General features: G+C 43.1%; 1 protein-coding gene across 1 annotated transcript in view; it reads right to left on the reverse strand.

The window, feature by feature from the left end:
• Positions 1-8167: 8167 nt before the first annotated feature.
• LOC147701002 (phospholipase A2 inhibitor and Ly6/PLAUR domain-containing protein-like) overlaps positions 8168-26315 on the reverse strand; it is a 243572-nt gene continuing 225424 nt past the window's right edge. The window contains exon 5 of the mRNA XM_086929289.1: positions 8168-8358. Within this exon, the coding sequence (XP_086785415.1) occupies positions 8168-8358 (191 nt within the window). The remainder of the gene's footprint in view (positions 8359-26315) is intronic.

Raw genomic sequence — 26315 nt, forward strand, 5'->3', positions numbered from 1 at the left:
TATGTTGATCAGACCCGTGCCTTTCGGCTTTCTGACTCCCTGTTTGTTTCTTTTGGCGCTGTCTCCAGGGGTTGCCGTGTTTCTTCTTCTTCCATTGGGCGTTGGTTGAAACAGGTTATTGTTCTGGCCTATTCTCTTTCGGGTGCTCCTCCCCCGGCTTGGGTTCAGGGGCATTCTACTCGGGGGATGGCTGCTTCCTGGGCGGAGGTTTGTGGGGTGTCCCTTTCTGAGATTTGTAGGGCCGCCGCTTTGGCTAATACCTTTGTTAGGCATTACCGTATCCAGAATGTTCTGGGTGATGACACTAACTTTGGTTTGGGGGTTCTTCAGGCTGTGTGTTCCTGATTCCCCTCTTTATGTTTTTTGCTGTGCTGTTATTTTCAATAAATTGCTGGGTTTTGCTGTGCTGCTGTGTCCTGATGGTTTGTTGTGTGATGATTGCCGGTTGCCTCTTGGGTATTCTCAATATTCATTATGAAGGGGACGAGGACAGGAGGGACCTGGGGGTAATGTCCTATTACTTACCGGTAATCTTCATTACTCTGGGTCCCGTTGTCCTCGTCCCCTTCATACCTTCCCTCCCTCCCTCCCGGCTTTCCGGCCCTCATCTTGGACTTGGTGGTTCAGGAGGCATGCTGGGTACTGTACCCTTATGTACTCCCTGTAGGGAGAGGGAGGGGGGTACCAGCATTCATGCTTTATTTTTTTCTGTCTGAGAGATGGTTAATCTCAATATTTATTAAGAAGGGGACGAGGACAACGGAACCCGGAGTAATGAAGATTACCAGTAAGTAATAGGACATTACCTTCCCTTTGAATGTCATCTTTCATCAATTTAAATATGTTGTTAATAAAATTAAAAATATATACTAATAATGAATAAAAATGATATATAGAAGTAATCAAAAGTACTTTTGTGATATTTTAGTACACTAATTTTAAAATTCTAAAAAGGTTGTTAACATATTTTATAATTAAATAATAAATATGTTTAATTTTTAGATTGTTTTAATACCACATTGTATTTGTTTATGATTTTAAAAAGTGTAATTGAATGAATGTAACATTGTTTGCTATGAGGTTTTATTTTAAATCCTTAGTACTATTATTTGAGATGGGAGAGTGTGCAGGGTCAGTGGTTTGCCATTTGTGGTCTGAACTTACTACTGTTTATTTTTTGCAGTAGTAACTTAGAATCATATATTTGGTTTTACCCACTGGTTCATAGGGTGGAGATGTGTATGTCTACACTTTTGAATTACTTTATACTTGGATTTTTGTGAATAACCAAAACTAGTAAAGTTCATCAAAAGTGTAAGCATAAACTTACATGTGTGAATGACTCACAAGTGTTAGGTACCTCTGTGAATATCTCCGACATACTCCATTTAACAGCACCAAGTCATATCAAATAAACATACAACAGTATTTCAACTCTTCGTTTTCAAGACATACATGACACCTCAACTCAGTGGCATAACAACAACCCCCAGAGCCTCCGCAGCACCCCTGGTTGAGGGGACCCCCAAGCTCTGTACAGGGTCGGGCCACAGGGTCGGGCCTGAGAGCTTCTGACTGGGTCTGGATCTTGGGGGACCCCCTCCATGTAGGAATTTAGAGATCCAAAGCAACAACGGCGGACCACCTGTGCAGCACCTCTTGCCAATTCCTAAATGTACAGACGCTGTGCAGACTACCCCTATGCCAAACGTTTAGTGGCATCACTGTGTTCCAGATCAAAGAATCATGTAACAAATTGGGGGTTCTCAGCTTTAAGAAGTCCACTGAATCAATGAAAGTAGGAAAATACCTTCTTTATTCAAAAATATTTCTCATGAAAGTCAATTGGTTTTTAAACAATCCAGCCAACGCGTTTCATTCCCATATCGGGAACTTCTTCAGGGCAAGCAAAGTGTCCCAAATATGAGTATAACTACTCTCCGTAGATACCTGGTGAGCGTTGCTCCTGTTTTGTTCAGGTTCATACAGGAGCATACCGGCCATTGAAAAGGGCCACTGATTTCAACAGCCTCACACTGTACCTACTGCTGCTGATGTATACCTACTACTGCTGATATATATATTCTATAAGTGTACACTTTGCTTGCACTGAATAAGTTCCCAATATGGGGATAAAACGAATTGGCTGGATTTCGGCCGTTACCGACCGGTATTTGCTAATGGAGATGTAGGGGCCTTAAAACATACAGAATCGGTATATTTACCGATTCGGTAAATTTACCGATTCTGTAAAATACCGAATCGGTAAATTTACCGAATCGGTAAATACAGATGTAGGTGGCACTGGAAACAGTGCCACAGGCCATTACCGATTCGTTATTTACCATGTAATAATATTACATGGTAAATAACGATTTCCAGTGTACATGCACATCTGTGCATGTACACCTGTGTGTGTCACATGGCACACAAGCCAGTAACAGGGGTGCAGCAGGGTGTCAAAGTGACACCCTGTCCCCCTTGTAAAATCGGTAATTTTACCGATTCGGTAATTACCGAATCGGTATTTGCCATTGAATCCTATGTGCTTCAAGGCCCATAGGAATCAATGGCAAATACAGAATCGGTAATTACCAAATCGGTAATTACCGAATCTTACCGATTCGGTATTTTTACCGAATCTTTTACCTACATAGCAATTACCGAATAGTGAATACCGAATCAGTGAAATTCGGTATTTACCATTCGGTAATTTGCTATTACCTACATCTAGGCCCAAATGCTGAATTGTACTGCAGCCATTTTGTTTTGCGAGCCGACTTATTTACTAAAAGGTTGGTTCACAAAATCCTGATTAATAGTGGATAACAATTAGACCTACCTCATAAATATTAATGAGGTAGGCCACAAATTTAAAAAAAATGTTTAGTAATATTTTTGTAAAGTAGGCAGTGTTAACATATTTATGTAAACATTCAAAAAGGAAAAACTGTGTACAAATGGCTTTCTATCTCTATTTCGGAAGTGGTAAAATATTAATGTTTTGGGACCGGATTTCAGTGTCAAAACCTTAATACATACCATACCGAATCAGTATTTGGCTGGTATGCCCTGATACGCCCCTTCCAAATACTTACTTTTACAGAATACATTCTGTTTTTGCAAACAGGCCTGTGTACGAACAAGTTGGTTCACAAACATGTTGGGCCCGATATACAAAACTAACTTAAGACAAAATCCTAAACTTACTACCATTTTGGTATTCACAGAAGGCACTTACTCATTTTTGTATTCACAGAAGGCACTTACTCATTTTGGTATTCACAGAAGGCACTTACTCATTGATGAGTAATTGCCTTCAGTGAATACCAAAATGAGCAACGTACTCATTTTGAGTAATTTACTCAGTTTGAGTAACTTACTCATTTTGGTATTCACAGAAGGCACTTACTCATTGATGAGTAATTGCCTTCTGTGAATACCAAAATGAGCAACTTACTCATTTTGAGTAACTTACTCATTTTGGTATTCAAAGAAGGCACTTACTCATCAATGAATAAGTGCCTTCTGTGAATACCAAAATGAGTAAGTGCCTTCCGTGAATACCAAAATGGTAGTAAGTTCAGGATTTTGTCATAAGTTAGTTCTGTGAACCGGGCCCCTGGTTCATAATGGGTTGCAATTTGACCTACCTCATGGATAATAATGAGGGAGCTTGCAAATGGGGACACTGTATATTTCACAGCCATCACACGGATCTTGGCATTTAAATAAAGATTATTTTGTTGTGCAACCCCTTTTCCTTAAAGTAAAACAGGATGCATTTTTAAAAAACAATGAAGTACCATTTTTTGAGAGTAGGTAATGTAAAAAAAACTTTGTAAACCTTCACAAAGGGGAAAGGGTCGACTTAGGAATGGCTTGCTTCCTCTTTTGAGGAAGTAGTGAGTACTCTGGGTCCCGTTGTCCTCGTCCCCTTCATACCTTCCCTCCCTCCCTCCCTCCCGGCTTTCCGGCCCTCATCTTGGACTTGGTGGTTCAGGAGGCATGCTGGGTACTGTACCCTTATGTACTCCCTGTAGGGAGAGGGAGGGGGGTACCAGCATTCATGCTTTATTTTTTTCTGTCTGAGAGATGGTTAATCTCAATATTTATTATGAAGGGGACGAGGACAACGGAACCCGGAGTAATGAAGATTACCAGTAAGTAATAGGACATTACCTTCCCTTTGAATGTCATCTTTCATCAATTTAAATATGTTGTTAATAAAATTAAAAATATATACTAATAATTAATAAAAATGATATATAGAAGTAATCAAAAGTACTTTTGTGATATTTCAGTACACTAATTTTAAAATTCTAAAAAGGTTGTTAACATATTTTATAATTAAATAATAAATATGTTTAATTTTTAGATTGTTTTAATACCACATTGTATTTGTTTATGATTTTAAAAAGTGTAATTGAATGAATGTAACATTGTTTGCTATGAGGTTTTATTTTAAATCCTTAGTGCTATTATTTGAGATGGGAGAGTGTGTAGGGTCAGTGGTTTGCCATTTGTGGTCTGAACTTACTACTGTTTATTTTTTGCAGTAGTAACTTAGAATCATATATTTGGTTTTACCCACTGGCTCATAGGGTGGAGATGTGTATGTCTACACTTTTGAATTACTTTATACTTGGATTTTTGTGAATAACCAAAACTAGTAAAGTTCATCAAAAGTGTAAGCATAAACTTACATGTGTGAATGACTCACAAGTGTTAGGTACCTCTGTGAATATCTCCGACATACTCCATTTAACAGCACCAAGTCATATCAAATAAACATACAACAGTATTTAAACTCTTCGTTTTCAAGACATACATGACACCTCAACTCAGTGGCATAACAACAACCCCCAGAGCCTCCGCAGCACCCCTGGTTGAGGGGACCCCCAAGCTCTGTACAGGGTCGGGCCACAGGGTCGGGCCTGAGAGCTTCTGACTGGGTCTGGATCTTGGGGGACCCCCTCCATGTAAGAATTTAGAGATCCAAAGCAACAACGGTGGACCACCTGTGCAGCACCTCTTGCCAATTCCTAAATTTACAGACGCTGTGCAGACTACCCCTATGCCAAACGTTTAGTGGCATCACTGTGCTCCAGATCAAAGAATCATGTAACAAATTGGGGGTTCTCAGCTTTAAGAAGTCCACTGAATCAATGAAAGTAGGAAAATACCTTCTTTATTCAAAAATATTTCTCATGAAAGTCAATTGGTTTTTAAACAATCCAGCCAACGCGTTTCATTCCCATATCGGGAACTTCTTCAGGGCAAGCAAAGTGTCCCACATATGAGTATAACTACTCTCCGTAGATACCTGGTGAGCGTTGCTCCTGTTTTGTTCAGGTTCATACAGGAGCATACCGGCCATTGAAAAGGGCCACTGATTTCAACAGCCTCACACTGTACCTACTGCTGCTGATGTATACCTACTACTGCTGATATATATATTCTATAAGTGTACACTTTGCTTGCACTGAATAAGTTCTCAATATGGGGATAAAACGAATTGGCTGGATTTCGGCCGTTACCGACCGGTATTTGCTAATGGAGATGTAGGGGCCTTAAAACATACAGAATCGGTATATTTACCGATTCGGTAAATTTACCGATTCTGTAAAATACCGAATCGGTAAATTTACTGAATCGGTAAATACAGATGTAGGTGGCACTGGAAACAGTGCCACAGGCCATTAACGATTCGTTATTTATCATGTAATAATATTACATGGTAAATAACGATTTCCAGTGTACATGCACATCTGTGCATGTACACCTGTGTGTGTCACATGGCACACAAGCCAGTAACAGGGGTGCAACAGGGTGTCCAAGTGACACCCTGTCCCCCTTGTAAAATCGGTAATTTTACCGATTCGGTAATTACCGAATTGGTATTTGCCATTGAATCCTATGTGCTTCAAGGCCCATAGGAATCAATGGCAAATACAGAATCGGTAATTACCAAATCGGTAATTACCGAATCTTACCGATTCGGTATTTTTACCGAATCTTTTACCTACATAGCAATTACCGAATAGTGAATACCGAATCAGTGAAATTCGGTATTTACCATTCGGTAATTTGCTATTACCTACATCTAGGCCCAAATGCTGAATTGTACTGCAGCCATTTTGTTTTGCGAGCCGACTTATTTACTAAAAGGTTGGTTCACAAAATCCTGATTAATAGTGGATAACAATTAGACCTACCTCATAAATATTAATGAGGTAGGCCACAAATTAAAAAAAAATGTTTAGTAATATTTTTGTAAAGTAGGCAGTGTTAACATATTTATGTAAACTTTCAAAAAGGAAAAACTGTGTACAAATGGCTTTCTATCTCTATTTCGGAAGTGGTAAAATATTAATGTTTTGGGACCGGATTTCAGTCTCAAAACCTTAATACATACCATACCGAATCAGTATTTGGCTGGTATGCCCTGATACGCCCCTTCTAAATACTTACTTTTACAGAATACATTCTGTTTTTGCAAACAGGCCTGTGTACGAACAAGTTGGTTCACAAACATGTTGGGCCCGATATACAAAACTAACTTAAGACAAAATCCTAAACTTACTACCATTTTGGTATTCACAGAAGGCACTTACTCATTTTTGTATTCACAGAAGGCACTTACTCATTTTGGTATTCACAGAAGGCACTTACTCATTGATGAGTAATTGCCTTCAGTGAATACCAAAATGAGCAACGTACTCATTTTGAGTAATTTACTCAGTTTGAGTAACTTACTCATTTTGGTATTCACAGAAGGCACTTACTCATTGATGAGTAATTGCCTTCTGTGAATACCAAAATGAGCAACTTACTCATTTTGAGTAACTTACTCATTTTGGTATTCACAGAAGGCACTTACTCATCAATGAATAAGTGCCTTCTGTGAATAGCAACATGAGTAAGAGCCTTCTGTGAATACCAAAATGGTAGTAAGTTCAGGATTTTGTCATAAGTTAGTTCTGTGAACCGGGCCCCTGGTTCATAATGGGTTGCAATTTGACCTACCTCATGGATAATAATGAGGGAGCTTGCAAATGGGGACACTGTATATTTCACAGCCATCACACGGATCTTGGCATTTAAATAAAGATTATTTTGTTGTGCAACCCCTTTTCCTTAAAGTAAAACAGGATGCATTTTTAAAAAACAATGAAGTACCATTTTTTGAGAGTAGGTAATGTAAAAAAAACTTTGTAAACCTTCACAAAGGGGAAAGGGTCGACTTATGAATGGCTTGCTACCTCTTTTGAGGAAGTAGTGAAATAGTAATGTTTTGCAACCATATTACGGGTTGTAAAACATTAATACATACCATACCGATTTGGTATTTGGAAAAGATACCCTAAACATTTCCCTTCCAAATACTGATTTGGTATATGGTCACAAACACAAATTGGAATTCAGTAACATGTTACCCAATCACAATTTGTGTTATATATACAAATCTTTTTCGATCGCGAACTTCCTGATTGTCTGAATCAGACCTTTTGTGAAGGTACAAAAATGCTTCATGCATCTGCCAGTTGGATCCTTGTGTATACATTTTTGTTGAACCCTCAAAAAGAGCACACCATCAGCGGGTCCTAATGGTCTGTTTATGGCCCTAATCCTCCTCTTACGTGACCTTCACTAGCTCTGTCACTAGACTTGATATTAGCCTACTAACCTAGCTCTTTGCAGTACTGCCCCTCCTCTTGTTGTCTATAATCTCTTTTAATTGTGGTCATGCTGTGTAAACTGTTGATTAGAATTATGTATACCCATTATTCAGTGCTATTGTCACCATTACTGCTATGGAGAGCAACGCTGGGCCTTGTCCACACTACAAAATACCTACAAAGAACCTCGTAAGGGCAGGGGAAAGTGAAGAAGAAGAAGATAGAGTACAAAAGTCAAAAAAGGCACAGAAGATGCAGAGAGACGTAAAGCAAACAATGAAGTTGGGGATCATCGAGGGTTCCAGAATGTTGTCGGTTCTCATCCAAGTAGAACATGTCTGGAGCCAGACTGGTTGGGAGCATGAAACAGAAGAGATTCTTTGTCTCATGGAGTTGTGAGAACGTAATTCAGCTGTAGGCCTGTGAATACATCTTGTGAGCTTTTTGTATTATGTAATTGGGAAAGGATTCAGATGCAGGAAAGATTAGATGAGTTTCAGTAGGAGGAATCCAGTCATGGCTAGCAGACGGATGTCCTGTTCAATGAGGATGCTGCTGTCTGTGCAGGCCACATTAGTAGTGATGGTTAGCCTCTGATAAGATGTTGTGGTGCTTCCAACATTACAAAAACCTGGATCTGCACAGCCACGAAGAGCAAGATTGGTGAACTGAGAACCTGCAGAGAGAAAATTATATGTTACATTCAGGTGAACAGTCCGAGCGAATCAAAAACCTGTGACATATCCTCTGCATTCCAGATAATTATTCCATCAGCACCCCTTGTGATCCTTGTACCTGAACTTTATGTCTTAACCACACAGATTTTTCTTTCACCATCAATGTGGTACTTCTAGCTCAACCACACAAGATTCTTCCGTGTGCACCCCTTGGAATTCTTGTACTTGAACCACACACACTCGTTCCCTCTTCATCCCTTGTGGTATGTCTGTCCCAACCACACAAGCTTCTTCCATTCGTACACCTTATTATAATTTTACCTGAACCACACAATCCCCAATGAGACCTGTTCTCCTAAACCCAATTGTGTGAGATCAAGACTATGGAAGCAGGTCACCTTAGAAAGTTTTCAATCTTCTTTCTGGGCCCCTGATTAGGATAACCTACTGGATAATAATTCAGCTTGAGCTACATTTAAAGAGTCCCTTTCTTAAACACTGGATACAGTTGCCCCCTATAGATAACATATCTCCAAATCTTACCGATGTAATGCCCTATGGTTCATTGCCAAACCGAGAATTGATAAATCTAACTGTAAAAGAATAGAGCGTAAATGGAGAGTCTATCAAGCTCGAATTAGAAGAGCACATAATCTCTATACTATCAATAAAATTTACCAAGGAGGGAACTTCGCTAAAGAACTATTCAAGGTCCTAAAGAAGCACAGTAAACCACGTGCCTGCACCTCAACCATTGTTACCTCTCAAACACTCCGTGACACCCTAGCTACCCACTTTGAAACTAAAATAGAGAATATCTATTGTGATTTCCACAATAATTCTACTTCTCCAATCTATATGTGTCCTGCTAACTCTTCTTGTAATAACAATCCTGTAGTGTTGGAGAGGTTTGAGAATACTGCACAAACTCAACTACTAGATCTACTAGCAAAAACTAAATCTGGCTCTCCTTCTGACCAGTGTCGCCCTCATATTATAGCTATGTTTTCCACCCTTCTTGCACCCTCAGTTACATATTTATGCAACGTAGCTCTACCATTAGCCGAAGTTCCTCTGGAATTGAAAGCCGCCATTGTTACATCCATCCTAAACAAAACTCATGCTGATCCTATGGATCCAGCAAATAATCATCGTATCTGTTGCCTTCTTTCAACAGGCAAGGTTCTTGAGTCTTATGTTACCTAACAGCTTTCGTCCTATTCAGAGAGTCGTCCTCTGCTGGATTCTTCTAATCAGGTTTTCAACCCTCCCTCACCTCTGAAACCACCCTCCTAGAGGTTGTATACCTGGACAACAACAAGCCAGCTATGCTGGTTCTTCTCGGCCTGTCAGTGGCATTTGATACCATGTCACATTCAATCTTGATTCAATGCCTCTCTGAGATAGGGATCCTGGGCAACCCCTAAACTGATTTTCTTAAGGATAGTCCTCAAAGGATCACTCTTGGCCCTTTTCAATCTAAGACTTTGTTTCTGGGGAAGGGAGTTCCTTAGGGCTTAGTTTTGAGCCCTATGGTTTTTAACATCTGTGTTGCTCCCCTCGTTCAGCTAGTCAAGTCCTGTGGTTTTGAACTGCTCTCTAATGCAGACGATACGCAATTAGTCATCTCCTTTAGGCAGGACACAGAGAATGTTAAACACCGTTTTATGACTTGCATGAGGAAAATTGCTATGTGGATGCCCCTGAACTCTCTTCAGCTAAACATGGACAAAACAGAGATTCTACTGTTTGGCTGAGCACAGCTACCCTGGACAGCTGAATGGTGGCCTGCCGATCTTGGTCCTGCTCCTTCTCCCAGAAAATGGCAAGAAACGTGAGTGTTCTGTTTGATAATAAGTTATCGATGAAGGACCAAGTGACATCCACCTGCGGCATGTGCTTCGGGACAATGTGCCATTTCAGGAGGTTCTTTCAGTGGTTACCACTGACCTTTAGGAAAACCCTTATCCAAGCTCTGATAATCAGTCACCTTGACTATGGAAATACACTTGTTGTAGCATCCAATGAATGTCTTCTATCTAAAATCCAAGTTGTAAAAAATACTAAAGCTCATTTGGTTAACAAACAGCCACCTCGCACATCTTCAGTCTCTCTGTTCAAAGCCTTTCATTGGCTCCCAATAAAGAAAATATTAATATTCAAACTCCTCTGCCTGACGCATAAAGCTTTGTCAGGCAATGGACCCAAACAGCTACAGGACAAACTGGTTCCCTATCTTCCTAAAAGAAATCTGAGATCAAAGAGTCAACTTCTTCATTGTCCCCGGTGTATATGTAGGTCTAAGTATGGTGGACGAGCTTTCTCTTATCTTAGAAATTCCACTGGAACAAGCTTCCCTTGTTCATCAGGGTGTGCGCTTAGTTCTCAGGCTTTAAAAAAACATCTTAAGTCCTGGCTGTTCTAATGGCTGATTCTCTACTTGTCTGTTGGTTCAGTGCTGAGATGCGCCTCCGGGTGACACTATACCAAGTATCAATTAATATAACTTAACATAACCCTTTCCTCTGCATCTCTTGTGGCACTTAAGTCTCAACCACACATATCCCTACTCCAACATCATTGTGGTACATCTATCTCAGTCACATAAGATTCTTCCATCTGCATCCTTAATGATCAATGTATATGAACCATCAATGATCCTTATCTGAATCCTTTGTGGTCCATATATCTGAACATCACAAGGTCCTCCCACCTGAATCCCTTGTGATATTTGTATCTCAACCATACAGAGTCTTCTGTTAGCATCATTTGATCTGGATTTCATCCCTCAGCCTGCATCTATCTTCTTCTTATCTTAGGCGACCAAGTATTCCATTTGCTGACCGTTGGTAGATCTTTCCATCTAAACCTCATTCTTCTATGTGAACACACATGAAATCATTTTTCTAGACTCCCTCTGATATTTAAGGCACATACTATTGGATCATGATCCTTACATCTCTTCTCTCCCGCTTCGGTCACACCTCACCATGGAAATATGGCCCTTTCATCTCCACCTATTCTGATTATTGCAAATGCAAAGGCTCTGGTTCTCCAATTTAAAGCTCTGAGGATCCTTTCAACTTCTCCCACTCTGGTACGATGAGCAGCTACTAACATAGGGGCATATTATCAAGAATGGAGTTAAGATTATCGCCGCTTTAGCGGCAGGAAACTGCCGCTAAAGCGGCGATAATGGGCTTGATAATCTGCCATAGAGAATTCCAATAGAGGCCTATGTTCACACCAGAACATGGGTGTTAGAACTGGGGGTCTCTAGTTGGCAGAGGTAAGTACCTTTGACCAAATAGGGACCCCTACTTCTAGTCAGGGTAAAGGGATACACACTGTAGATAACCCCTGCTCACCCCCTAGGTAGCTTGGCACGAGCAGACAGGCTTACCCCCAAGGCAATGTGTAAGGTAGTTGCACTTAACACACACAATAATTCCAGAATCACCACAAACTGACACCACACAGATAAGTATATCAAAAATATAACTTTATCTAGTTTTAGGCAGTTCACCAAATGTAATGCAGTCACACAAATCACTTGACTCTTCTTTATATTGGCACTTAGTTAGGAAGTTATCTAGGGAAATTATCCCAGTCTCAGTCTTCAGTTTAGCAAAGCAAAACTACACGTAGGCTGTGGAACCTAAAATAATGGTTCAATGTTATTTCTAGCGCTGTGCAAACGAAGCGCTCCTTTCGCACCTGCCCCCCATGGTCTATTTGCAGTAAAAGACCCACACGCGGCCCCTGCTGGTCCCGCTAGCTCTCCGCCCGCTCTCGACAATCCAACGAGTGGCGAGGAGCTTAAATACCTTGACAATGCGGGGACGGCAGGCCGGGATCGGGGAAAGGCACGCAAAGTCCCAGGCGAAGACGCGGGGTTCCTTTGGCATAGACGTTCTCCCGGCACCTTCTACGTCGTCTCCTCACCTCAGTCAATCTGTGCGCAGCTCCTGAGGCGAGCCTCCCGTGACGCCGAGGCCTCTCCCGCCTTTCAGCCACTCACAGCGCGGCTTATCGATGACTCAGCGGCCCGGGGACCAATCCCAGCGCGGCGCCGCTAACCAGGCTTCGGTGGTTACTGAGGGGGGCTCGTCTCAGCGAGCCAATCAGGACGCAGATCCTTTGGTTCCTTCTCCGCGGCCCCGGCGAGGGACAGCGAGATCTCACAGTGAATGTAAGCCCTGGGTAGTGGCAGGGATTAGCGGCCCGGTGATTTTTAAGCCTCTTGGACAGTAACTCCCGAAGGGGGAGCACAACGAGCCTCCGGTCTGCTGCAAGACTGTGCCGATGAGCACACCGATCCTCTTGCACGGCCAGCAGTCTCAAATCACGCACCCAGAAGGGAACAAGCACGATCTTCACAGCGTTTATGTAGTTTCTGGGGAACCTTTTGACCCTGGGTTCCAGGACAGGAGGTCGGCTCTTCTCAGGCCCTTGGAGATTCTTGGAGACACAGCACACAGCAAAGTCTTGAGGTCAAGCAGATAGGTGGTCACAGCAAAGTCCCCTTCTTCTCTCCTTCAGTTGAACAGCAAAACAGGTCAGCCCCAGAGCTCACAGCAAGGGCAGTCTTCCTTAGTTTCCACAGCGGTTCTTCTTCTGGCAGAGGTTCCTCTTGATTGTAGAATCTGAAAATCTGTTGTCAGGGGTCCTTCTCTTATACCCCTAAAAGTCTTTGAAGTCTTTGGGCAAGGGGGCCCTGAGCCCGGTCTAAACCAGTTCTGGGTGTTGCTGGAGTACTTTGTTTTCCTGGCTTCTTCCTTCTTTTCAGAGTGAGGGGCAGAGTCGTCAGCCGCCCAGCAGCAGGTGGAGCCAGCATTGTGGCAGGCAGGCACAGCCCTATTCACTCCCAGGTGCTATCTCCTCCCACCCCTCTAGTTGAAGATGCAGTCATTCAGCCGAAGGCTGACTCAGACAACCTCCTGGGGGCTCCCCAGCCCCTGTCACCCTCAAACCAGACAGTCAATCCACACACTGGTCCAGGCACACAGAAAGGTCAGACAAGAGAACAGCCACTTTCTAAAAGTACTGTTCTCAAACACAAAATTTAAAAACAACCTTTCCTAAAAGATGTGTTATTAAATTTTGAGTTCAGGGATATCAATCACTTATGTCCTATCTTGTTCCTATGGGAAGATAGGCTGGTAGCCATTGGGACCAGCCTCCCCCATGTTGGTCTATAGAGCAAGATAACCTTGCAGCAGTGAACACACAAAATGGCTGCTGTTCACTGCCAGAGCATGTTACCTGCACTAGTACATGCTCTACCTTTCATGTACACTGCACCCTGCCCAAGGGGGTACCTTGAGCCTTCCATAGGGGTGACCAATGTGCACAAAGAGGGAATAGTTAGGCCTAGCCAGTGGGGACACTGACCAGGCGGACATGGCAGTTCACTGACTGCACACAGGCACTGCGGTAGCAGGCCTGAGACACCATTTTAGGGCTACTGATGTGGGTGGCACAATCAGCGCTGCAGGCCCACTAGTAGCATCTGTCATCACCAGCCCTGGCACACCCAGTGGACTTTACTAGGGACTTCGTGGTGATACAAATATGCCAATCAGGTACATCCAATCAATATGATAATTTCCATAGGGAGCACTTACACTCTGGCACTGATCAGCAGTGGCAGAGTGTCCAAAGCATCTAAATCAGTAAAAAAGAAATTCAGCACAGCATGAAAAATACAGGCGGCAGAGGCAAAAAGATAGGGGAAAAACCACGCCACGGGTGTCAGGTCTAACAATGGGCTTCTATGAGAATTCACAAGGGCATATTATCAAGCCCATTATCGCCGCTTTAGCGGCAGTTTCCTGCTGCTAAATCGGCGATAATTTTAACACCCTTTCTTGATAATATGCCCCATGATTCTTCTGTTTGAAGCCCCTCCATCTTTACACCATCTTCCAATCTGAACCATGCTCATTGTAAATTTCTCACTATAGGTATAGGCTGTGCCAAGAAAACAGACTAGACTGATTGTCCCTCAACACTTTTGAAACAGAACTGCTTGAGTCCCCAAAAAGCCTATGAAGTAAAGACCCAGATAAGGACTTCCTATGTTCAATATGAAACTAGAAAATGTAATACCTGGATTATTGCAAAGGCATTTGGAAGAATGTGGCTTGGTGGATGTAATGTCCTAGTTCACTGACATAATATCAAGGACATAAATATAGCCACACACCAATGTTGTGTCAAACATATCATTGACACCAATATAATTTCCCTATACTTATACAGATAAGTACAAAAATATCCCCCAAGTATGTTATTTACACTATATATATATATATATAGTTTTTCAATAGATACACAGTATAAAATATTAAAATGTTAAATATTTTAACTAATATAATGTATATTAAACTCAACATAAGTAACACCATGCTGACCACACGGACATCAGCTGCCGGACCATTCCTGTGAAGGGGGAGCCATCGCGGGTGACACTGCCATCACTGCAACGTGGGGACTGAAAGCCCCAGAAAGTCCTGCGCCTTATCCACGCCTCTTAAGGCGCTTATCACTCCCGCGGCACGGGATACAAAAATCTTTGCTGCTCACAGGGGAGCCTGAACCACACGGGCGAAGCGCTGCATTCCTTGCCCCAACCGGCTATCACCATCAGCTGCCGGACCACTCCTGTGAAAGGGGAGCCATCGCGGGTGACACCGCCATCACTGCAATGTGGGGACTGCAAGCCCCGGGAAGCCCTGCGCCTTATCCACGCCTCTTAAGGCGCTTATCACTCCCGCGGCACGGGATACAAAAATCTTTGCTGCTCACAGGGGAGCCTGAACCACACGGGCGAAGCGCTGCATTCCTTGCCCCAACCGGCTATCACCATCAGCTGCCGGACCACTCCTGTGAAAGGGGAGCCATCGCGGGTGACACCGCCATCACTGCAATGTGGGGACAGCAAGCCCCGGGAAGCCCTGCGCCTTATCCACGCCTCTTAAGGCACTTAGCACTCCTGCGGTGCAGGATACATAAACCTTTGTTGCTCACAGGGGAGCCTGCACCACAGGGGCGAAGCGCTGCTTTCCTTGCACCACCGCGCTATCACCATCAGCTGCCAGACCTCTCCAGGGAAGGGGAAGCCATCGTGGGTGACACTGCCATCACTGCAACCTGGGGACTGCAAGCCTCAGAAAGCCCTGCTCCTTACCCACGCCTCTTAAGGCGCGTAGCACTCCCACGGCACGTGATACAAAAACCTTTGCTGCTCACAGGGGAGCGCTGCTTTCCTTGCACCAACGCGCTATCACCATCAGCTGCCGGACCGCTCCTGTGAAGTGGGAGCCATCGCTGGTGACACCACCATCACTGCAACGTGGGGACTGCAAGCCCCAAAAACCCCGCGCCTTATCCAGGCCTCTTAAGGCGCTTAGCACTCCCGATGCACGGGATACGAAAACCTTTGTTGCTCACAGGGGAGCCTGCACCACATTGGCGAAGCACTGCTTTCCTTGCCCCAACGCGTTATCACCATCAGCTGCCGGACCGCTCCTGTGAAGGGGGAGCCATCGCGGATGACACTGCCATGACTGCAATGTGGGGACTGCAAGCCCCGGGAAGCCCTGCGCCTTATCCATGCCTCTTAAGGCGCTTAGCACTCCCGTGGCGCTGGACGAACCCGGGCAAAGCCCGAGCCAAAGGCAAGCCCATCCTTCACCCGTCAACGACAGGAAGGGGCAGGGCAGGGCCACAACTCTTTGGCCTACCTCGTAACATCTGATTAAGTGGGTAAGATTTTCCGATTTTATTCTACATATTGTATTGGCTAAGTGCTCTACCTACGACCACGTTATTTTTGTATCCCTAGAATTGGTGTTGAGCTTCCTGAACAATACAGGGGAAGGAAAAAACTAGCCGGAGCGGGACCGCCAGCCTATTTGCCAATACAATTGTTTTTTTTTGTTTGACTGTAACACCACATCCCTAGGATACCACTCTAGCCTGGCCTCCCCAAAATGTATATTCTCGCAGAAGTTGGACTCTCTTGTAAAGACTTGGACACTTAAATGTGTAATGTCCGTTTAAAACTAAGCTTTCGGCTTGGGTGGTGGTAGTAGCATTTTCTCGGTTTTAGTATTGCTTAAAGTTTAAAGTACTTGCTGTTGAATTGTGTTAGGCTGCTGCTAATTTGTGGGTTATGTGCTGGAGTTGTACTAGTTTGTAAAATGAGGAAACGTTCATGTCTCCCCAAATCAAAAACCCCCAGTGCACCAATATTCCCTCCAACCTCGATTGATGAAATGCTGCAGAGAGCTATGGAGGTGGTTAATACAGAAATTGAGCTGACAGAAAGGAGATTGCCACTTACATCTGACCTATGTATCCAAATGCCCGATCCACCTGCCTTGCTAATTCCTTCCCAAACTCTTCCAGCAGATTCACCACCGCCACCAGCCTGAGACGTCCCAATTAAGAAAGCTGCCCGAAGGGCCAGGAACACTACTAGTATTCCAAAGAATGAGAAATGAAAGCAAATGTCTGAGGCAGCACCAAAAAGAAAGAAACTGTGTGAGGAAGCGGCAGTCACCATTGAGGAGGGTGAAGGGCAGGAATGAGAGATAATTCTTTATTGTTTGATTATTTAAAATCGTACAATATTTCCAATACAAAAACATAGTTTTTAAAATACAGTGAAAAAAAACAATTATATCCTAAAAAGATTTCTATAAAAAGATATTTTAAAAACAATTTTTCTAAATTATTCTCCCAGTTTTGTAGATGCTATCTTTAGGAACTTTACAAAGGCAGCGTTCATGACTATATCATTTGAATGAAGACAGATTTTTAAAGCCTGCCTACATGTCCTTGTTCCACGCATATTAAAGTGAGGTTTCAGTAGTGCACATCTTTCATTTCGGAGTCCAGGGCAGATACATAGAAGGTGGACAATATTCTCTTCTCCACCGTTACATAGTCTACACCAAGTGTTGCTGTTGGTCTTTTTCCATGGCGGGGCATGACTGAGGCCTGGTGTAATTCCAAATCTTGCTCTTATGAGACATTGTTTGCTTTTTTCATACCAGGGTGTCTCCAGATATTCTTGTACTTTCTTTCTTTTCGTATCCATTTATTACTGACCACGAATGCTTTCTTTTTGCCAAAGTATCTTTGTCCTTTACTAGTGATAGGTGGTTTGCTGTTCAATTTACTATTTTTTTTAATGATCCATTGCTTATCATATTTATCCAGTTTGGCATTAGTGCAAACTCTTCTATTGCCTCATTGAGGTATTTCCATGCAACCGATTTTGTGTTCTTATTTATTCCTTGCCAAAGTAATTGGGATAAATGATTATCATGGTCATTTTTAATCCTATACCAAGTTTTAATAAATTGGCCTTTACTTGCAAATTCTTGATTGTTTAAACCGAACTCCAGTCTAATTTGTGCCAGTGAAGCGTTATTTGGGAGATAGAAAAGCGTTTTATACGTTTTAGAAAGAACTTTGTTTATAGTTTCCGCATTCATTCCCATTAATGCTTCGCTACCATATGATATTGTTGGGAGCAATTTAGCCCCTATAATTTTCAAAAGCGGTTGATGGGTCAGATTTTAAATGCTGCAGTAAGTGAATTAGCTTTTCTTTGTATATCCAGTTTTTGTAATTGAAAATTTCCTTTTTGGTCAAATAGTACACCCAAATACTTGTATACTTCTATTTGTTCCAGTTGGGTGTTTTCCATATACCATTTATTTTTTTATCTTAGTTTTATGTTTCTAGTGACCACCATGATTTTTGTTTTGGTTTCATTTATTATCATTCCTTTTTCTTGAGCATACAAAGCTATTCTGTTAATTAGGCGTTGAAGACCGATTTTAGTATGACTTAAAAGGATGGCGTCATCTGCATACATTAAGTTAGAGATATGTTTGTCCCCTCACTTCGGAGGATGTGCGTTGAGCTCATCCAAGTTCCCTGATAGATCTCCAAGGAATAAAATAAAGAGGAGAGGGGCCAACACACATCCCTGCTTTAGCCCATCTGTTGCTGGAATCTCCTTTGTTAGTGATCGGCCGTCCCCCATTCTTACTCATACCCAAGTTTTACTGTGTAGTAATTGAATCAATTTCAATAGTTCATTTGGAATGTTTTTTTCAAAAAGCTTTTTCCACAATACGTTCCTTTGCACACAATCAAAAGCAGATTTAAAATCTACAAAGCATAGATACAGGGGCTGTTTTAGTCTGAGTGACTTTTCAATTATTAGTGATAGTGCCATGATGATTGTCATTGTTCCAAGCCCCTTAATAAAACCAGTTTGATTGAATGGCAAGATCTTATTTTCTGATGCCCATTCATTTAATTTGATCAGTAAAATTCCAGCAAACAGTTTAGCATCCGTGTCTTGTAGGGTGATGAGTCTATAGTTCTCTGCAAGGGCCCAATTACCTTTCTTGAATATGGGAGAGATTAAAGATCCTCGCCAGGACTCCGGGATGTTACCTGTCTCTATAACTTCTTTAAATACTGTTTCCAAGAAAATCGACCAAAAGTCAGGGTTTTCTTTAAAAAGGGCAAACGGTATCCCATTGGGGCCGGGTGCCCCTTCTTTCTGCTTCCTATTTAATTTTACTAGTTGTTCTTTTGAGATTATAATTTATTCTTGCATTTCGTCGGTGTCTTTTTTTGAGCTATGCTGTATGTTTGTAATGATTTTTATAGCTCCATTACTGTTTAGATGCTTTCCAATATAGGTAACCCACTCTTGCTCAGTTTGAGTTGATGAAACGTCCAATTTATTCGGCCGTACTAATTTATTTATAATTTTCCGAAATTCTCGTGCATTTGCTTGTTTGCTTGCATGAAATAATTTAGTCCACATTTCCTGTTTAGCTTGGTTTTCTCATTCCATATTAGCTTTTTCAGGTGTTGATTTAATGCTTTTAGATTGTTCAACATTTTGTCATTAATAGCTGTGGTGCTAATTTGTCTCCTTATTCTGTTCTGAGCTCTTTTTAACTTAGTTATTGTGTATGGAAGATTCATATATGAGTCCTCTCCTTTTTCTTTCCTTTTTGCCATTATTTTGTTGGGGTTAACCCAGATTTGTGGTTTTACTAGTTTCTTAGTGAATTCCTCCCACTGCTCAACTGCTGTTTCCGTCGTATTTTCAGAAAAGCAGCTCTTTATAATGTTCTCAACTTTTTCATTCATACTATTCTTATTCAGATTGGTCCAAATTAACTTTTTATAATTTATTGTTCCAATGTGCCCCGGCACAGTATGATATGGTTGGTAAATATTGTATCTAATGTTGGTAGTTATTAACTGCTGGCAGTGGTCACTATCTCCAACTTTAACTACCCTATAGGAATTTATGTTTTGAAATATATTCAGTGAGACCATTGCATAATCAATCCTAGTACTCGCATTGTGTGCAACATATGTGAATGCAGGGGGTATATCCTCTTTAAATTGGCCATTAAGGACTCGTAATCCCAACGCTTCTAAATCCTTAATGAATGTTGTACCAATTTGATTTCGTTCCTGTTTTACCATGACGTCTTGGTGATCCTGGTGTGGAATTGACCACTGAAGACTTGTGATTGTGCTACATCATCCCTTAGGAACGGTGTTAGTAAATTAAGGTTAAAATCCCCAGTCATCACATAGTCCACTAATGGGTTTTCTAGCATTTGTTCCAATAGGATGGTGTTAAGGGTTGCACATGTAGATATTCTACTTGTTTTTGTTGGATGGATATATACGTTGATCATAATTAAAAACCTATCTTTTTGGTCTGCATTTTTATATTTCAATCTAACTACAAGAATGTTATTACTATGCGATACTAGTTGCTCATGCTCAGCTTGTATGTCACAGGAGATGAAAGTTGCTAACCCTCCACTCGGACGTCCATATCTATGAATTTTACTTGCATTTTCATAGTATCCTACATAGCCCTCCAAAATAAAAGGATGTTCTTCCCAGGTTTCCTGAAGAAATAAAATGTGACATGGTAAAGGGATAGACTTTATTTGTGCATTGGAAAGCTTTGTCCCTTCTCCATTTATGTTCCATGAACACAATCTCAACCCTGTTACTTTTGATTGTGGGTAACTTTTGATTGTGAAGGGCAGGAACAAAACCAACACAGCCTTCCATCCCCCAGAGCAGGCTTGAATTCCCCTCCTTGGGTATTAGACCTGATTGCTAAATTGAAGAACCATCTAAGAGTGATTGTAAGAGAGGAATTGGCGCCTTTATTCAGCCATTTAGATAAACTGATAGCCATTGGGGAGAATATATCACTTAATTGCAACCTAAATCCCTCCTGTTTAACAGGAAAAAGGATAGACATGGGCTACCTGGCGATACTCTTGTCCTAACATCTCTGGACGGGTTGGGTGGGCAAGCTCAAGCCGGTCCGAGCACAACTCAAGAGACAAGGGACTTGAGTGCCAATAACCACCTGGCAAGCACAAGCCCTGATTTTGATACTGGGACACATACAATACCTCCCCCTATAAGGGATAGGTATAAAATCACTCTCCCTTCACATGGGTCAAATGGGAGCCTTAGTAGGCAGGCACTGATAGATGGGACCAATGTCATGCCTGAAACAGCCAATCTGTCAACTATAAATCAACCCCCTCCCTGTTCCTCTATGTAGTCATAATTGCGGGAATCCCTGTAATTACATCCAACAAGAGGAAAACACAACAGGACCTTAGAAAAAGATGTCTCTTCTGGCTAGCAAAGCACAGACAGTTTGATTATGGTAGGGCAGGGGAAATTATGATAGTTCGTAGAATAGGTTGGGTGGGAATCTGACAAAAACAAGTTCAAGGGGACTGTGTAGTCATTAATTTTAAAAATCTCAATAATGTGACTAACATACTTAGCCAGACTACAAACCCCCAGGATACACCGACAGGAATTAGACTCCACTCTCTGGAGTTCTTCTACATCCAACACCAAATGCCATCAAGTGGTTACATCCCCTCCACTATTCCGAGATGGCAAACAAGACCATTAAGGGAAGAATAATGGAATGCTCCCCCTAGGCCCTTACTATCCGACATCCCAGTTAATAACAGGTATGGAATCCTGGAGGAGGTAGATTGACAAGAGGAGGGTCTGGCGAGGGATAGGATTTCTAAATCGCAGAGGCATAATTCTAGCCTGGAAAAGAGCAGTGGGCGGAGGGCAGCTACAATAGCCACCACTATAGCTACAACACAGATGGCCGGTCCAGAAGGTAGTGGGTTACAAATGATTGGGCCTTCTGATACCCCACTACGTGCCCCGGTGGATAAACTATCTAGAGATGGGCATTCTACACGGCCACTAGATAGCCACCACTCGATTTTAGCAAGGGATATTGATATTTGCAGTACTAGCGTTCCCAAGGCACTTACGGGTAAACAAGGGCATGGCAATAGCTTAAGGATTTTATCCTGGAATTTGGCAGGACTTAAAAATAAATTACCCTGCCCAGTCTGGGGGCTCTTTATGGATAAGCAGGATATCTGTATGTTCCAGGAAACCTGGGCCATTGAGGACTTCCAGAGGTTGGGCTTTGCAACTTTCAATATCTTAGCCACTTCAAGAGGTAGAGGCAGACCCTCAGGGGGCCTGTCTATCTGGATGAGATCACATTTGGGCTGCAAAGCTGATCAACTCCCAACTCCCATCTAGTGACATACAGTGTGTCTTGCTTACCTTCCCTTCAAAGATAAAAATTGCCCTTATTAATATCTACTCCCGACCTGTTCCTACCTGTCAAGAATCTGTCACCATTGACCAACTGGGTCTTTATATGCCTACCATTGAACCCGCGACATGGAAGATTATTGGGGGTGATTTCAATGGGCAATTTGAACCCCTTACTGCTTCAGGTAACACCTCCCCTAGTGATGAAGATCTAGAATAGCTAAATCCCAGATTCAAAATCCATCATGTTGAAGCTTGGTCCCGCTGGCATTGGAGATCAACTCACTTAGGCTAGTACATTCATTCAAGAGCATGCAATGGCCGAACAAAATCAGACACACCAGGGCAGTTAACGTTTAATAGAGTAGGCCAAGCTTCTTTTCTGGACTATATTCTGGTGGAAACCAGATTATGGCAAAAGGTTAATGATTTCTGTGTCATCACGAGGCAGGATAGTGACTATAATGCCCTGATTTCGGTTCTGAAGTCATTGAATTTGGGTCCTACCAACTCCATATTTACTTCTATACCTGCAAATAGTGCGATAAGCTTAACAAACAATAGAAGGAAAGTTAGGTGGGAGAAATTCCAACAGTCACCCCACAAGCTGGCAACAGTTTACCAACTAACAATTCCATCTATGGTAAAAATGTGGGAGGTAATATCTGTAGAGGGTTTGACGCTGGATGTTGGAAAAGTTGCCATAATTCATCAAGAGCTATCATCAAAAGTGGCAGACATATTCTTCCCAATAGTATGCTGTAGGCCAAATATTCAGCTCAAATGTGCCTGGTTCAACTCTAAATGCCATAAAGCCAAGAGACCACTCAGCAGGAGAGGAAAATTAGAAATTGGATAGATGGGACAATCTTAAACTAGCACTATCAAACAAGGACATGAAGTCCTTTTGGGCCATTGTGAGCTTGGGAGACACCCAAGGGAAACCAGCAATTGAGCCAAATATTGCCTTCAAAGTGTGGTAGAAACATCTCCTTACTCTTTACACCAGTCATGGAAATGTAACTGAAGCTCCTTTACCAGGAAAATAACCACAGAGTCTTCTGAAGGGGTGGTGGAGGAGATTACTCTATTGGAAGTGGTGAATGCAATAAATAAGCCCCATAGCAACAAAGCTCCAGGCTTGGATAAATTACCAGGGGAGGAACCAACAATCTCGGGACCATATCTGTGGACCCTATTTAACACCATCTTGAATGGCACGTATCCCCCGATACTTGGCATGGGGCACAAATTATCCCAATCTACAAAAAAAGTTGCCTCCTTCTTCCCACTAACTATAGGCCGATCAATTTGATTGATGTTTCCCAAAAACTCTTTGTGCGGGTTCTTCTTGATCGCCTCCAGGTTTAGATGGAAGAAGAGGAGATACTGAGTCCTAAACTCCTCAACCATTGACCAGATACTCAGACTCCAACTCCTTTCCTGGAAAACGGCAGCAATAGAGGGTGGCAGCCTCTATTTAATATTCGTAGACCTGAAAACTTTGGGATGTACTAAAAGACTTGGGGGTTCAATCAATCAATCAAGGAATTTGTAGAGTGCGCTACTCACCCGTTAGGGTCTCAAGGCGCTGGCGGGGGTCGCTACTGCTCGAACAGCCAGGTCTTGAGTTGCTTCCTGAAGGCGAGATGATCCTGTGTCAGCCGGAGGAGGGTGGTGAGGGAGTTCCATGTCTTGGCTGCCAGGAAGGAGAAGGACCTTCCTCCGGCGGTGGCTTTGCAAATACGTGGGACGGTGGCAAGAGCAAGGCTGGCGGAGCGGAGCTGGCGGGTTGGCGTGTAGAATGTGAGGCGGTTGTTGAGGTACCTGGGGCCCACGTCGTGGAGAGCCTTGTGTGCCTGGGTGAGGAGTCGGAATGTGATTCTCTTGCTAACGGGGAGCCAGTGCAGATTCTTCAGATGGGTAGAGATGTGGCTGTGGAAGGGGATGTCCAGGATGAGTCTTGCCGAGGCGTTCTGAATACTCTGTAGTCTTTTCTGGAGCTTGGCTGTGGTTCCGGCGTAGAGGGTGTTTCCGTAGTCTAGGCGGCTGGTGACAAGGGCCTGGGTGACCATTTTCCTGGTTGCGGTGGGGATCCATCGGAAGATTTTTCGGAGCATGCGCGGGGTGTTGAAACAGGACAATGAGATGGCGTTGACTTGCTTGGTCATCGTGAGGGAGGAGTCCTGGATGAAGCCCAGGTTGCGTGCATGGTCTGTGGGTTTGGGGGCAGTGCCCAAGGCAGGAGGCCACCAGGAGTCGTCCCAGGCAGAGGGGGAAGGTCCGAGGATGAGGACTTCCGTTTTGTCTGAGTTCAGCTTCAGACGGCTGAGCTTCATCCATTCCGCGACGTCCTTCATTCCTTCCTGGAGGCTGGCTCTGGCTGTGGCTGGGCCGTTGGTGAGGGAGAGGATCAGCTGTGTGTCGTCGGTGTAGGAGATGATGTTGAGGTTGTGTTTGGGTGCGATGGCCGTGAGGGGGCTCATGTAGACGTTGAAGAGGGTGGGGCTGAGCGAGGATCCCTGCGGGCCCGTTGTCGAGCATAGACCTGATGTCGTCGGTGGCTGCGATGAGGGCGGTCTCAGTGCTGTGGTTAGCTCGGAAACCGGACTGTGACGGGTCGAGGGATCCGTTTGTCTCTAGGAAGGCGGAGAGTTGTTTGTTGACCGTCTTCTCGATGACTTTGGCAGAAAACGGGAGGAGCGAGATGGGTCGAATGTTCTTGAGGTTCGTGGGGTCTGCCGTTGGTTTTTTCAGGAGGGCGCTGAGTTCGGCATGCTTCCAGCTCTCTGGGAAGGTGGCTGATGCGAAGGAGCTGTTGATGATGTTGCGGAGTTGGCGTGCAATGATGGAGTCGGCTTTGTTAAAGATGTGGTGTGGGCATGGGTCGGTGGGGGAGCCGGAGTGGATGGTGTTCATAGTGCGGGCGGTGTCTTCGGTGCTGACCGGGTTCCAGGTGCAGAGCTTGGCGGTTGGGTGCGCTGGTTGGGTGGTTGGGTGGTTGGTCTGTGCGCCGAAGCTGTTGTGTATGTTGGCGATCTTGCTGTGAAAGAACGAGGCGAGGGAGTCACAGAAGTCTTGCGAGTGTGTGATGTCGTTGTTGCAGGCGCTGGTGTTGGAGAGCTCTTTAACAATGCTGAAGAGTTCCTTGCTGTTGTGGGTGTTGTTGTCCAGGCGTGCAGAATACGGCCGCCAGGCTGGCACTGAATCTTTCCCGTAAATCTTCTGGGAAGCGTGCACTAGCCTCTTTACACTGGCTGCCTGTCCAGGAACGAATTTTGTTTAAAACAATGTGCATGGCTCAGCGCATTGCTCAGGGAAAGGGGCCTATTTATCTGCAAAAGTTGCTGTCCGTGTACCATCCTAAGAGGCTTCTGAGATCGTTAGGGAGTATGCTTTTCCAGGTGCCAGGTATCTATAGAGTGTGGATAGGCGGCCGCTCTTTCAGATACCTGGCTAGTAAACAGTGGAACGCGCTCCCGATTGAACTGCGTATGGAACATGTGAGAGGAGGTTCCGTCAGAAATTGAAAACTCATCTTTTCCCAAAAAACTGAGGACCTTCTTTTACTCTTGACCCCCCCTTAGCTCTTACTGGATAGATATGATTGTTTTTGGGTTTCTGTTTTCCACAGCGCGGGGACACACTGTTCTTAGTGTAACCAGGCGCTTTATAAATGTTATTGTTATTATTATTATTATTATTTAAATACGATTCCCACGCACCAATTGTCTTCACCGTTTCCCGTTTTTAAATTCTCTGTGGCATATGCAGAGGACTTTTTTAACCTAGCGACGTTTTACTAATGTATTAGTCTATTCTCTCCACTTACATCTCCATTCATTTTATTGGTTTTAAGTAATTATCACAACCATTCGTGCAGTAACGACGTTTGAAAATTATTTTCACATAAAATGACTGTAAAGATTTTCAAAATAGTATAACACTTGGCCCTTAGATAACTTAATGTTGTATTTTACCATGGGCACTGGGGTCTTTTGAAAGCAAGCTGTTTAGATTGCAATGCAGAAACATTCTCTCGGTTGTGCACTACATATGAAGAAATTATTTATATTGTACTGTGCTTTTTGATATGTGCTTTTATGGTCTTTGTGACCGAAATAAAGTTGATTGGATTGGAATACTAAAAATAAATATATGCTTGTATAAACATACACTTATAAATACATATGTCTGTGTATATTTGTATATGCATGTAGATAACATACCAATATTATCAAAAATATATAATTTATAT

This window comes from Lissotriton vulgaris, chromosome 7, assembly GCF_964263255.1.
Source record: "Lissotriton vulgaris chromosome 7, aLisVul1.2, whole genome shotgun sequence".
In the NCBI taxonomy this organism is placed as follows: Eukaryota; Metazoa; Chordata; class Amphibia; order Caudata; family Salamandridae; genus Lissotriton; species Lissotriton vulgaris.